At 52.8% G+C, this 14,480-nt stretch overlaps 1 protein-coding gene across 1 annotated transcript; it reads right to left on the bottom strand.

Annotated features, from left to right (window-relative positions):
• Nucleotides 1-854: 854 nt before the first annotated feature.
• On the bottom strand, nucleotides 855-14,182 carry LOC123344842 (zinc finger protein RFP-like). Its single transcript, XM_044981331.1, has 8 exons — nucleotides 12,774-14,182; nucleotides 10,643-11,064; nucleotides 6,193-6,288; nucleotides 4,939-5,169; nucleotides 4,603-4,625; nucleotides 3,763-3,878; nucleotides 2,745-2,804; nucleotides 855-1,643 (listed from the first exon to the last, which is right to left on the bottom strand). The coding sequence occupies exons 1-8, from the start codon at nucleotides 12,811-12,813 to the stop codon at nucleotides 1,129-1,131; spliced, it is 1,503 nt and encodes a 500-aa protein (XP_044837266.1). The 5' UTR covers nucleotides 12,814-14,182; the 3' UTR covers nucleotides 855-1,128.
• Between the last annotated feature and the right edge of the window lie 298 nt (nucleotides 14,183-14,480).

Consider the following 14,480-nt stretch of genomic DNA (forward strand, 5'->3'; position numbering starts at 1 on the left):
TATACTTGGTCAATCTCCTTATCTCAAACTCTAGTAAGTTCTCAAGCAGCATTTTTCTTACTGTGCCTATTTGTAAATTTCACTTATTATCAATGGAAATATTTTTTATCAGTTTGTGTGCGTCCAGTGGAATCAGCATTTAGAGACATCTACTGATAAAGTCTAATCCTTCCAAGTCCAGGGATATTCAATCCACAGGCCAAAAATGTGGTTAAGTCGGAATGAATTTTTCCGAAAGCCTGTTTCTAACATACACTAAGGCTGCTCTGGCTCTGTGTAAATAGTGTTGCCAGCATTCATGATTTAATAATGAGTCTAGTGAACACAAGAATGGCCATACTGGGTCAGACCGATGTTCCATTTAGCCCAGTGTCCTGTCTTCTGACAGTAGCCAAAGCCAGGTGCCCTAGAGGGAATGAACAGAACAGGTAATCATCACGTGATCCGTCCCCTGTCGCCCATAACCAGCCTCTGGCCAACAGAGGCTAGGGACACTTCAGAGCATGGTTTTGCCTGATATTTGGTGTGTTTGTTAAAGCCCCAGCTCCTGGAAGCATGTAATGAAGTGAGACTCTTGGCTTCCATTTCCTAAACAAAGCAAGTTTCTGGTTCTCTTGGTTGCAAAGGAAAACTTAAAATGTGATCTGTGTGCAGCTGAAAAGGCTGAGAAGCCAGAAGACAAATCGAAAGAACTCAACATTTATTATCATGTTTATTTTTATGTCTCATAAAAGGCAGTCACATCATTTTGGGGCACTGGACCTGCCCCATTTAATCCCACAGATATGTACAAACCGCTCCCTGCGCTGCTTCTCCCCAACCCCCCAAACCCTGATTGATTCACACTGTGTCCCTGCACCCCCACCTGCACCTGTCCCAGCCTGGCTGTTAGTCCTGCCCCCTGCCCAGCCCCCACATCAGCCCTTCAGGGCCCTTCTGCAGCCCCAGGGATTCTTCCCCCTCCCATCTTTGAGACTGCAAGAAAGAGGAGGGGCTTCCACAGGTCATAGAGATGAGGAGCCAGGAGCTGGGTAAACAGGAGTCCTCCAAGGTCATAGAGACTGGGTTGTGTGAGGTTAGAAAGGTTGATGTCTGGTTCCCCAATGAGATATTCCTCCCCGCCCCCGCTCAGGGACACAGTGTGAGCTGGGATCCCAGCCACACCCAGAGCCAGGGGTGGATTCTCTTCCCAGGGATGGAGCCCAGCGGGAAAGTGAAGATCGGGACCTCGTCACCAGCATCAATAAATGTCACTTGCCCCTGGTCACAGTCCAGACAAACCCGGATGCTGCTGGGGGCCCGGCTCAGGGGCAGGGGGGTCACAGGGGAGGTGAGAGCCCGGAGCTGACCCTCCCATAGCTCCACAGCCCAGATCCCCACCTCAGGGCTATGGCTGATCCGTCCCTTCCTCCCCACAGACTCTCTGGCCACCCCCACAGCCCAGCCTCCCCCATCCATCACCTCCACCTCCCAGCAATGTCTCCCCGAGGTGAATCCCTCACAGCCCAGCACACAGGCCCAACAGTCAAATCTCTCAGGGTTGTTGGGTAGATTCTGCTGTGTGTCCCTCCGTCTCACACTTTTCCGATCCTCAGACAGGACAAGTTGGGGATGAGCCGTGTCTGGATCCAGAGTCACATGCGCTGAGGAGAAAGAATCAGAGCGTTAGGGGCAGAGCTCAGCCCTGGGGGAGGCTGGGACCATTTCTCACACTCCCCAGCAGCCCTCTCCTGGCTGGGTCAGTCCTGGATCCCAGGGAGCTGCCTCTGTCCTGGGCACCTGAGACTGAGCAGTGATGTCACTGCAGTTCGTCAGTTGGTGTAATGGGACCCACTTCATTCATTTTTAATTTTCTTGCTGAGGCTTCAGCTCCCTGCTCCCTCTGCTGGGGCTGCTCCATTCCCAGCATCAGAGACACAGCAAGGAAGGTTTTAGTGAGCAGCGGCAGCTCCAGGCCCCAGCACGACAAGCGCGTGCTTGGGGCGGCATGCCGCGGGGGGTGCTCTGCCGGTCGCAGGAGGGCAGCAGACAGGCAGGCCGTCTTCGGCGGCATGCCTGCGGAGGGTCTGCTGTAACCGCGGTTTCAGTGGCAACCGACAGATCGCCCCCAACAGCATGCCACCATGCTTGGGGCTGCGGAATGTCTATAGCCACCCCTGTTAGTGAGGAGGGAGCAGAGGAGGCAGATACCAGCTTTGAACCCCAGAGAGAAGCTCCCTCCCCTAAATGCAGCCTCCACTCCCCGGCCAGAGTAGGAAGAGCTAGTTAAGAAAAGAGAGAAGGAAATGTCATTCGGTGGGGTAGCCCCATCCCCAACCTAGAGAGAAGGGAGGAGCTGACAGCCTCACAGGGAGAGCATCTCCCCACTCTAGGAAGCAGTAAGAGCTCCAATGGGGAAGAACAGCCCTGCCCAGAGGAAAGGCAGGATGTTGGAGAAGTATGATGGGGGAGACCCCCTGCACTGGGGTAAAGCAGAGGGATATGTCAGCCCTCCAGGCAGAGAGCTCTGCACACAGGCTGCTCAGGGAGAGTGTTTCTGTTCAGCAGCCTGGGCATGAACTCAGCACTAAGGTTGGTGTCAGGAGTGTTTGTGTGACTTCGGTGTGGGAGCTCCTCACTGTTCAGTGTGTTGTTTTTAGGGCCGTGTGTGTCATGGTCGGTATCAGTTTGGTTGGTAACTTTAGCTACAATCTCATGAAGACATTTTCTGATAATTGAAAGACAATCTCCAGCTGCAATCTCACCCTGTCTGAATGTTCCTAGGGATTCTCCTCTTTTTGTCTCTAGTGCAGATGGCAGAGTGTCTGGAGGGGGGAAGGAGAAAGGAGACGAGAGTTCAGGCTTTCATATTCATAACAGCGTCCCCACTCTCAACACCTAGAACTGTGTTTTAATTATGACAGAGAAACACACCGAGAAGCACTCAGATATTTAATATAAAAAGGTCTGAAACCTATTTCCCCTCTCAATCAGACATGTCTCAGCAATGGAGCCAGCATCCTTGCAGCCGGATCCAGGACAGACGCTCTGTAAGTGAGATTATTTTTCCCTTCCTCATTCCCACCCACCCTTCCAACTCCAGTTGATTTCTTTCATTCACTTTCTGCCCTTTGCCATAATCTAGACCCAGAGCCTGCAAAGACTTGGGAATAACACGGCTACCGCTCTGAAACCTTAAAGACATCAGACACCCAAAATGTACAGCCCAGGAGCAGTTAGCAAAGTCCAAAACCCCTATGCAGAGAAAAGTGTCAAAGTGACCTATATGTAATCTATAGCAATAAACCAATCAGAAGAGAACAATAACATGAAAATAGCTTGTATAGCAAAAGCCCTGTCAATTAAAAAGTTCATGAATGTTTATTGTATGAGTTATATGAGATACTTAATATTTGTAACAGTCAAAGATGATTGAAAAATCTAATAAATATATAATTTGGATCTGTAAAGAGGAACCTGAACTTCACAGGAAATTCCCTGTGATGCAACTATGCCCCAGAAGAAGGTAACTGGCCAGGACATCTATAAGGTATGTCTGTAATTTCTTACTTGAATAGTAATTGCAATGGCAAGGCATGCTTGTGGTACAAATAAAGGTTTGAATTAATCAACTGGAGTTTCTTGGACCCCAAGTATGTGTCATTATCACCCAACAATTAAATAGATCCATCATCTAATTATCAACCAATTGGCCAGATTCATTCTATTCCCACAGTCTCAGCGGCTCATCCCAATTTCCCCTCCTAGGTCCCTTCTCAGTACCTTTGAACTTCCTGAGAGTCTCCATTAGAGCAACAGTTTTCTGGGAGAAATCACTGAGTCTTAAGTCTAACTTAGGAGAAATCTCATCTGACTGCTGGAACTTCCCCTTCTCACACCTAGAGAGAAACAATTTGACATGATTAAAGTTCATTTATTGACTCATTATAAATTCTGGCTACTGACTCACTGTTCTAATGGGTCTAGAATTAGAATTCCTCTACTTCTCCCAGCTTCAGAGCAAGGCTGTGACAGTGAAACCTTTCTGCCCCCCACAAAGGACCCATTATTATTCTTCAGCTCTGGTCTGGAGAGACCAGCTCTGGGGACAAAGGGGAATTGAGTCTCCATGGCCAATTCGTTCCTTGGTCTCCATGCTCTGAGGGACAGGATGTTCACAGATGAAGTGTAGAAATCTGTCCACTAGGAACTAGACTGAGACATCAACTCTCCTCTCCCCAGCTTATTCCACACAGGTCTCCAAACAGTCCTCAGGTGGGAAAGACTCTTGACCACTGCTGCCCTGGGTTGAATAGTGACCAGTGCCCCAGCAGTGACAGGCCCATATTCCATCCTCACAATCCTCAGGCAGCCTGTCCCCCAGGGATCTGACATCTCTAGGAAATACTTGAGGTCAGTCCTTCCCACTGAATGGAGAATTCCAGCGTCTTCTATAAAGGGTGAGAACCTCAGGATGAAGTTGATCAGAGAGATTTGTATCCAAAATATGACCTTCCCCACACATTTTTCTGTAGAGCCCTGGGTAGAGATGGTAGTAAAATCATCTCCAAGCTCTTTCCCAGCATTGTGAAGTGTGAGGGGGAGTGAGAGAGAGCCACGTACCTGCTCCAAGTGCTTCTGACATCCTAGAGGAGAGAAATAGAGAGAGGGAATTTCAGTCCCACCTGACACACTTTGAATTCCAAAAGAAGAGATATAGCAACTATGGAAAAAAGAGGCTGTGATCTGGCCCCAGGACCATGCATTTGCTGAGCTAATGAGGCTTCTCCACCTTTTACATCACAGTGTCTGTAACATTTCAGAAATAATAGTCATTCACATCTCTGCAATACACATTGAGTTACATGGTGATCTCTGACTGCTGGACTCCCGTGCCCATGTTTTAGGAGCAGTCTTGTCCCTGTGTTGGGATCTGGAGTATTTCTAACTCAGTCTCACCTGCAACAATTCAGTCACTGGCTTCTGACACTTCCCCTCCATCTCACTGATCACGTTACTGAGATGGGAAGTTTCCTCAGATACTTCACTGACACTTTCATTCTGTATCTTCACAATCTCCTTGTCCAGCTTCTCCAGCTGGGCCAGCAGGAGTCGCTCTTGTTCATCCAGGAACTGCCGCAGTTGCTGAAATTCAGACATGATCTTCTGCCTCTCGGTTTGTGTTTGTTTCTGTGAAGGAAAATAGGGAAAGGGCTGGTCAGGGACATGGGTGGAGCCTGGGGTATGTTGGAATGTGTTGGAGGAAGATTTTTTTTCCAAATTCTAAGTCATCTGACTCTGAACAATATCCTGAGAGAATTATCTCAGACCTTTCCATTTGGCCCCAGAATCTCATAAAGGGATGTTCCCATGTCTGACATGGCTTGGATAGTGCATTATCAATGGCCTTGGAGATGGAGATCCAAAGCAGCGGGACATGAAAATAAGAAAATATTAAGGAGTATAAAACAAAACATCTGGACAACACCCACAGGCATAAAAGGTGAATGACAGGAATAGAGAGATTGTCAGAGCACAACGGGACTGCAAGCCAGAAATGAGCAGAGGGATAATTGTTCAGTCATGAAACCAAGACTTCACAGCCAGGGACACATGTCTCTATTTAAGTTGGAACTGAAAATAGTAAACAAAGATTGCACAAGAGGATTCCTCAAGAACATCCCCCAAACTCTGAGCTAACAGACTATGAAAACTGTGAAACTGAGGCCTGAATGTGTAACAGCGGGAGTTTGTTTTAGTGCACTGGATTTTCTAATTCAAAATTCTGTTATTTCATTAATGTAAATTGTTTCCTGTGAAGAGAGTGTAATTAAGCTAACAGTAGTAAATATACAATAGATAAGAATAATAGTTACAGTAGTTTATGGCAGTGGGTTTCAATCTGTGGTCCGTACAGACAATGGATTTCCAAAGGGGTCTCTGCACCCCCAATTCAAAATTATCAAATGCAAAAAGGCTGAAACCCACTGGTTTATGGTGAAGGCCTAAGTAATAATTCCTCCTAAACCAACTAATTTTGATTTACTTGTGATTATTCCCCACTTAACGGATTTCTGCTTTACCCGCCCCAACAGATTGAGATAAAATGTAATTGAGCCTCTAGATTGCCCCTGCCTCTCGTTATTGCTCTGATTCAGAACGCCCCTCCACCCGGCTTGTTACAAATGCAGGTTAATAATGATGGGCCCCTACCAGATATTCCAGGCTTCTCTTCTCTTCTCTCATTTTCAATCCCAGCAGCTTTTCTCTCTCTTCCCTCAGCATCTTCAAATGGGCTTGAATCTTTTCCTGAAGAAACAGAAACTGAGTTGAGTGATGTTATTGTTAGGCATGAGAGTGTGAGTGGGAGGGGAGCTTTTCCAACACAAACAAACACTCTACTGATGAGTGGAGAACCCAGTAGCTTTACGATATCCGTGATACCAAGGAATTGCAGTCTTATTAATGGACACTGGGAGTGTTTCATTTTCAGACTCCTTCAAATTGTTTGACTTTTTTCCTCATTGATTTATACCAACATGACACTGGTGTCACATCCTTGGATTTTTATTTCACTGTGAAATATTCTGTTTTTGAGGAGGCTTAACAAACAAAGTGATACAAATCCCAGAAACCTCCAGGGCTTGAAATATGGACTGGGATTCTCAAAAGAGCCCAATTTCCACTGAATTTCATCCCTGGACCCCTGGGGACTGGACTGGGTGGATAGAATTGGCTTGGGCACTAGGGCAAACCACATTTGATGTTTTCATTGTTGTCAAGAACAGTCGGGGTTTGCCCTGGTTCTGTCCCTGACCCTTACAGAGGCAGGGCTGCCTGGGTACCTGTTCCCCAGCTCAGCTCCCAGAAGCAGTGAGTTCCAGAGATTTCGAAATGCCGCATTGTGGGAGACCAGTGTAAAGATTAATGGAACCAGTTCGGCAGGTTCTTCAGCCTGACCCTGGTCACCACCGCCCAGGGGTTAGTTTTGCTACAACCCAGTCTAATCCCCATCATAAGTGCTGACTTCTTATGGTGCCGGTGGATGCTTCACCCCCCTCTGCCTCCGGCCCAGCCCTGACTCCACCCCTGCCTAGCCCCATCCCACCGCCAATCCAACCCCTTCCCCAAAGTCCCTGCCCCAACTCCCCCCCCACCCTATTCAACTCCTTCCCCAAATCCCCGCCTCCTCTCCTGAGTGCGCTACATTCCCACTCCTCCCCCACATCCCTCCTGGAGCTTGCTACAGCTGTTTGGTGGTGGCCAGGCGGGAGGTGCTGGGAGGTAGGTGGAGGAGCGGGGACGCAGCATGCTCAGGGGAGGAGGAGGAGGCAGGGGGCGGGGAGTTTGCCTGCCAGTGGGTGCAGAGCACCCACTAATTTTTCCCCGTGGGTCCTCCAGCCCTGGAGCACTCATGGAGTCGGTGCCTATGATCCCTACGGTATTTGGCATGGACCTGCGCTGTCTGGAGCCTTTTTGTGTGAGGATTCAAGGTGCTTGGAGTCCAAATGGTGTTTAGGACAGTGATCTCCTCTAGTGCAGGCTGGCAGCATCTGAGTTTAACCCCTTGTGGAGCAGCACAGGAGTTCAGAATCCCAGTGGGAAACATCATCTCCCTGCAGGGCCTGCCACCTTTATCAAGGCATCTTTCCCTCCTAATGGCCTTTCTTAATTATTGCTCAGTCAGGAGACGGCTATAGCTGATTACTCCCAGTTTTCAGTGATGCAGGTTTGGCAGAAAATGTTCCCACTGTCAAGTGTGACAGGTTCGACAGGTTCTCTGAAATACTCCAGACAGATGGGACAGGTAGGTTCATGCTGGAATTTTTCCACAGGCTCCCTCTGTGGAGAGCTGGACTCAGCCCTGCGGGACAGAAGCTACCACTCCCGTCCCCACACGGCTGCCCCTCCGCACCAAGCCCACAACCCATCTACAACTTCCCATGACTCACTGGTGGGTCACAAGCCACCATTTGGGAAATAGCACCGAAGGGGGTCTCAACTCCCTAACCCTGATTCTGAAATTCCTGCCAAGCTCACAGGAGGGAGGGAGACTGGGCCATGGACTCCCCCTCATGCCTGCTACCACTCCATCACCTAAACCATTCCCCATAGAAAAGTACAGGCACCTAAGTCTGCATCATGGAAAATGGACAGCTTTGAAATATGGAATGGTGGCCACCCATGATGACCTATCGTGATTGCCAGTGTATGCAAACAGCACCCTCTTTACGTGTCCCCCACTCCCAGCCCCGGTTCTTCTTTATCCACCTGCTGCATATCGTCTTCATTAGACTGTGACTGTGAGCTCTTTGCCTGACTTGTCTGTACAGTGCCTGGCACAACGGGGCCCTAATCCCTCACTGGGGCCTGGAGATGCTACTGCAGGAGAAATCAGAACATTCTATGGGTTATGAATTATTATTATTGATGTCAACATGGAAACCTTTATGGGCACAAGGTTCCCACACTGAAATCTACGGCCAATATTTCCCAAGTGAAATCTGCAGGATGGGGACTGTCTCCCTGTGTCCGCAGGAGATGTGGAAGAGGAACGATGTCGGTCACAGGGTGGCTGGTCTCAGCCCCACCTGTGATAAACCAGTTCTCCTCCCCAGGCGAGGACAATGAAGGAGTGGAGATCACGGCTGGGTGTGACATAGCCAGTTCTCCTCCCCAGGTGGGAAGAATGAAGGAGCAGTGATTGGGAGAGAGGGGGGTGCCATGTAATCCAACCCGCCCTGGGATAGGTAAAACAGAGGCCTATGGAGAGCCAGAGGGAGGAGGCCCATGAAGAGGGCAGAGGAGGCCTTGGGATCTTCTTCAGGGTGATAAGACCGAACTCCAGACTAGAAGACCTGGGAGTCACTGCTGGGAGAGCAGGGGTGTTTCTGGCCACAGAAAAGCCCTTGTGGATTATTTCTGGGAACCTCAGAGGGAAAATGAGGTAGGGCTACCCCAGGCCACGAGGGGACACTCTGGAAGCAGTGACCCTGCTACAATGCCCCATTGCTCTGCTGCCTGCTCCCACTCAGTCCCTGCTTCCTGCAATCCCATCTCTGATTATATCAGGCAGACTTGCTGGGGTTTGCAGGACTGGAGCCAGTGATGAGCTGCCAAAATATTAACAACCAGTTCCCTCCTCCTCACCCCATGAGGGGGTCATGCCCCCCCCGGGACTCCTGCCCCATCCAACCCCCCCATGTTCCTTGACAGCCCCCGTCCCGTGCCCTATCCACCCCCCTTCCCTGTCCCCTGACTGCCCCTTGCCACCCCATCCAACCCCTTCTCTCATTCCTGATGGCACCCCGGGACCCCTACACCCCATTCAACCACCCCTTCTCTCTGTCCCCTGACTGTCCCTGGAATCCCTACCCCTGACTGCCCCCCACCGCCCCATCCAACCCCTGCTCCTTTCTGACTGCCCCCCCCGGGACCCTTACCCCCGTTCAATCCCCCTGTTCCCTGCCCTCTGACAGCTCCGACACTAATCCACCCCCCCAACTCCCCTGCCCTCTTCCAACAGCCGCTCCCTGCCCCCTTACCGCGCTGCCTGGAGGTGAGGGCCGAGCTTGGCTGGGGCTGGGACCGGAGCCACCCAGCCGACGTCAGTGCCGACCCGGGGGCCGGGCAGGAGCTGTGCCACCCGGCTGAGGTCGGGGCCGGGCAGGAGCCACCCTGCCGGACCTGGGGGCCGGGCCAGACCCGGGCGCTGGGCAGGAGCTGCGCCGGGCTGCCTGGCGAGGTCGCAGCTGGACCCGGGGGGCAGAAGCCGCGCCGCCCGGCCCCAGGGTCCGGCCACGACCTCGCCGGGCGGCGCGGCGCCTGGAGCCCTCCTCCCACTGGCACCCCCACCCCCGGGCCCCAGCTCACCTGGTGGAAGCCTTCTCAGCCCTCCCAGGCTTCCCGCGCGAACAGCTGATTCGCAGGAAGCTGGGGAGGGGGAGGAAAAGCTGGAGGAGCTTCCGAAGAGGAGGCAGAGGCGGAGTAAGGTGAGCTGGGGCCAAGGGAAGGGTAGAGAGCTGCTAGAGCTTTTGTTAAATTTAAAAGCCCTTTTGGAACTAGTTGTTCCTCCAGGAACAACCGGTTCTAAAGGGGCTTCTAAATTTAACAACCGGTTCTCGCGAACCGGTGCGAACCAGCTGCAGCTCACCACTGACTGGAGCTCCACTCCTGTGCTCCCCGTCAGTCTCATGAGGGTGGGGCTCCCTTCCTGTCTGCGTGAGGAGCTCTGCAGGAAAAGGGCAAAGGGGATGTGTGCCAAACGAGCAGCTCCTCCTGCTCCCTCAGCTCCAGGGAGAGGAGCAGCAGCATGGACAGGGTGTTTATAGCTTTGGGAAAGGGTGGACGTGGAGAGGGGCAGAGAAGTGAGGTCATTCAGTGCCCAGGACTCTGTGCATGGGGAGCAGGAGGGGTGGGGTGCAGGTTCATCACTCCCCCTCACTCCAATGTGTCAGCCTTAAGATGTTTATGGAGGGCCACACTTCTCCACCTGCATGAGCCTTGGGAGGATTCCCAGTTGTTGGGAAACCTACTTAGGTCTGAAACCCCTCGTTCCTCTCCAGTGGAGCTCACTAAGTGGCTGTCTGGGGCTAAAGGAAATGAATGCTCTGGAAATTCCCAAGGCTCTGGTTATAAAAATAACAATAGGTTATTTTCCTACCTTGAATTCTTTGGCAGCTTCCTCTGCAGGAATGACAGTGTGATCTCTGTGCTCCTTGGATCTGTCACACACCAGGCAGATGGGGATTTCGTCCTTTTTGCAGAACAGTTTTAGAGGCTCCTTGTGTTTCTCACACAGTCTCTCTGGTTCTGGTTCCCTCCCTGATGGCAACCTGAGTTCTCTGGCTGCTTCCACAATATTCCTGAGCTGCCTGTTCAGCCGGAGGTTCCTCTGGGAAAAAGTCACTCTGCACTGAGGGCAGGAGACATTGGTAGCCAATCCCTCCCAGAACTGGGTGATGCAGGCTCTGCAGAAATTGTGATCACAGTCTAGAGACACCGGATCTTTAAAATACTCCAGACAGATGGAACAGGTCAGTTCATCCTGGAGAGTTTTTGCTGGATTTGCAGCAGCCATGGCATCTAGTGCAGGAAAGAGACAAGAGAGGAGTTTAGGTTCACTTCCTTCTCCTCAGAAATGGGCTGATTGAACTTTGTACCATTAGATGTTTCCTTTCTGGGTGTGGTCTCCTGTGATTTCTTTTTTGTGGACTGTAAAGAGCCCTTGAATGAAGTGTGATGAGTCTAAATTGTCACCAGCTCCTCCAAAATGTCTGCCAGGCCCCAAACTTTGGACTAGTCACTTGGGTCAAAAGGGGTAACAAGCGACTGGGGGTTTCACTTCCTGACATGAGGATATGGTGGAGCAGCCTGGTAAGGAGGGTGAGATTCACAGCTGCTGACTCCTACTGCCTGCTCCGTACCTGGCCTTCAGGCTCCTTAAGACCCATGTCTCTCTGGTGCTTGTGTAACCCACTGGGGTGTGTGTGGAGCTGGTACAGTTACAAAGGGTTGAATATTTAGCATAAGCTGGGGCAGCCTGTGCTTTTAGCTCTAGGGGTCCCTGGTTTAGTGCTGGGTGCGCTGGCCAAGAGAGCAGCCGTCACCCCTGTTCTTAGCCTGGTGGCTCCTGCTTCTGTTTCCTGCACAGTCTCCCCAGCTCCCGGGGACTCCTGGGTCTCTGCAGATGGCAGCGGGTGTGAGGGGAGCTGGCACTGGGGCTCCTGCGCTGTACAGAGGATGGGCTAACCAGAGCTCTCCTGTCCCCAAGGCTCTCAGGCCCCTTGTCCAGCCTGGCTGCAGGAGGGGATCTGGGGACAGACAGAGGGGGCCTGAGAGAGTCTGTGGGGGCAGTCACCTGGGAGCAGAAATGGAAATCCAGGGGTAGTGAGAAGGGACAGCTTCCAGGGATGTGGCTGGTTACAGAGGCTGCCCTACAGCTGGATACAATGTTGCAGCTATTTAATGCAGTGTGCTGGGCAATTCCTACATTCTTGCAGCTGGATGCTGTGAGCTGAAATTATTTTCCTTAAGGGCAAGGCTGGCCCTGCTCCTTGTTTTGCTGGAGAATGCATGGCTGGAGATCTGGAGCCATCAGTCACATGCCTTCATTCTGCTGCTGTTTCCTGCGGCTGGGCACTGCAGCCAGGACTCTATTGTGGCAGAGTGGATTTGAGACCAGATTCAATAGGGAATCTGGGGAATGGCCTTCTGGAACCAGAACAGGAGCTGCAGCTGCTATGGGAAAGGCCTGCAGGCAGGGGCGGCTCTAGAAAATAGGCTGCCCCAAGCAGCGCGGTGTGCTGCGCCGCCCTTCCTCGGTCCCGCGGCGGGTCCCCTCTTCCCGCGGCTCCGGTTGAGCTCCCGCGGCAGGTCCACCGGAGCCCCGGGACGAGCGGACCTCCCGCGGGCACGGCTGCGGACGGTTCGCGGGTCCGGCGGCTCCGCTTGAGCTGCCGCAGTCATGCCTGCGGGAGGTCCAGCCGAGCCGCGGGACGAGCGCCCCCTCCGCAGTCATGCCTGCGGCAGGTCCGCTCGTCCGCGGCTCCGGTGGACCTCCCGCAGGCATGACTGCGGCAGGTCCACCGGCCCAGCCTGCCGCCCCCTAGATTTGGCCGCCCTAGGCAACAGCTTGGTTTGCTGGTGCCTAGAGCCGCCCCTGCCTGCAGGGCAGAGATGCTGCTGGGGAAGCCGCTGGTTACTTCATGAGCAACTGGATACAATATTGTTACAGATCCTGACTCCTATTGTGATGAGATACATTGTTACCCTTGTGTAAGCAAACTCCTTACATGGTTGTAAATTTGCTTCTAACCAGCCTTGCAGTTTCATGGCGTCCAGATGCTGTCAGTTCTCGTGGATGGGCTCAGGCAGAGGATCTCACTGATGCTGAGGTTTGTACTGGTGAACTGATTGCCTGGGAATTGCAGGCATTAGTTAGATACATGTGACATGCAGTTATTTTTGGCCAATAGAAGTGATCTCCAGCAGCTGTGATGGGGAGGCTGGAGAGATGGATCCCTCAGCCCATGTCACTTGCAGCTGACTGTGCCCATGAGAATCCCCAGACTCCTCTCCAGTAACAATGCCCAGAGGCGATGTCTTTCTAATTTCCCTGGGGGTGCTTGACCCCTGCTCTGCCCGCACTCCACCCCTTCCCCACCTCTTCCCGCTCCACTGAAATGCGGAAAACCTCTGCCTGGCAGCCCCTAACTCTGCAGACACCCGAACTCACTCAACACCAACATTTCTATGATAAAATTTCCCAGGGTTCCTAAATTTCTCTGTTCCTGAGTTTGAGCGCTGCTGCCTCACCCTAAGCGTCCACACACCTACCTCATGTGTAAGTCCCAGAAGGAGCCTCAAACCAGAAGGCAGGCAGGGGGAAGCCTCTCTTGTTGGTGAGGCCCAATCCTGTAGGAGTGCGCTGAGCACCCCTTCTGGATGGGGTCCCTGACAATATCCAGGGGAGGTGCTGGGAGAGGCTCCTTTATGACTTTGAGCTCAGGAGTTAGGGCACTCGCCTGGCACATGGGAGATTCAGGTTCTACTCCCTGCTCTGCCTGATGGGGAGGAAGGTTTTGAACAGTGATCTCCACTGCTCGGGTGACTGCCCTAACCACGGGGGTCTGGGATATTCTGATGTGAGGATCCCACAATCTCTTCTGATCACGCTGCTCCACTCTGGCTAAATAATTAAACAGGCCCTGGATCAGAGCGAGAGGGTGACAACCAGCGGTGAGCTGGAGCCGGTTCGCACTGGTTTGCAAGAGCCAGTTGCTAAAATTAGATGTGGGTGGAGAACCAGCTGTTAAAGTGCCCGGTGGCTGGGCAAACAACTCTGGTCTGTGGGCCACATCCGGCCCGTGGGACCATCCTGTCCCCCACCTGAGCTCCCAGCTGAGCTGGGACCTTCCCTGGCCCATCCCCCACTTCCCCCCGCTCCACCAGAGCTGCAGCGTGCTGAGCTGCCGGCAGCTCAGCTCCCCAGACCTGCTGCTTTGAGCAGCTGCTTGCAAGGTAAGGGGGGCTGTGAGCTCCAGGGCCACCCGAGGGGGCAAGTGGGGTAATTTGGCCTGGGCCCCACAGGGGCCCTCATGAGAATCTGAGGCTCCCTGCAGCCCCGCCTCTGCCTTCTCCCCCTACCCAACCCCCCCCATTCCCCATCCCGTGACCACCCCCCAGAACCTCTCCCCCATCCAACCCCCTCACACACACTCCCTGCCCCCAGGACTCCCTGCCCCTTATCCAACTCCCCCAGCCCAGGACTCTTACCATGCCGCTTACCCTGCTCAGAGCTGCATGGTAAGGCCGGGGCAGGGCTGTGAGCTCCGGGCCAAGAGGCGGGAGCTCAGGCCTCACTGGAGCCAGCCAGGCTGCTGCAGCGCTGTCCAGGGCTGCTCCTGGACACCGCACACTGAGGCTCCAGGAGAGGGGAGAGGCAGGGGTAAGCGGCGTGGTAAGGGGCCGGGGCCAGTGGGGTTGGATAAGGGGCAGGG

The sequence above is a fragment of the Mauremys mutica genome, chromosome 12, assembly GCF_020497125.1.
Source record: "Mauremys mutica isolate MM-2020 ecotype Southern chromosome 12, ASM2049712v1, whole genome shotgun sequence".
NCBI classification, from domain to species: domain Eukaryota; kingdom Metazoa; phylum Chordata; order Testudines; family Geoemydidae; genus Mauremys; species Mauremys mutica.

Excerpts from the sequence above, each read along its gene's own strand:
- LOC123344842 (XM_044981331.1), bottom strand. The coding sequence starts at position 12,813 with ATGAAACTGCAAGGCTGGTTAGAAGCAAATTTACAACCAT. Across the intron at positions 11,065-12,773 it reads AGAAGCAAATTTACAACCAT|ATGCCATGGCTGCTGCAAAT; the intron begins GTAAGGAGTTTG and ends TTCCTGCACTAG. Across the intron at positions 5,170-6,192 it reads AGAGAAGCCTGGAATATCTG|AAACAAACACAAACCGAGAG; the intron begins GTAGGGGCCCAT and ends TTTCCTTCACAG.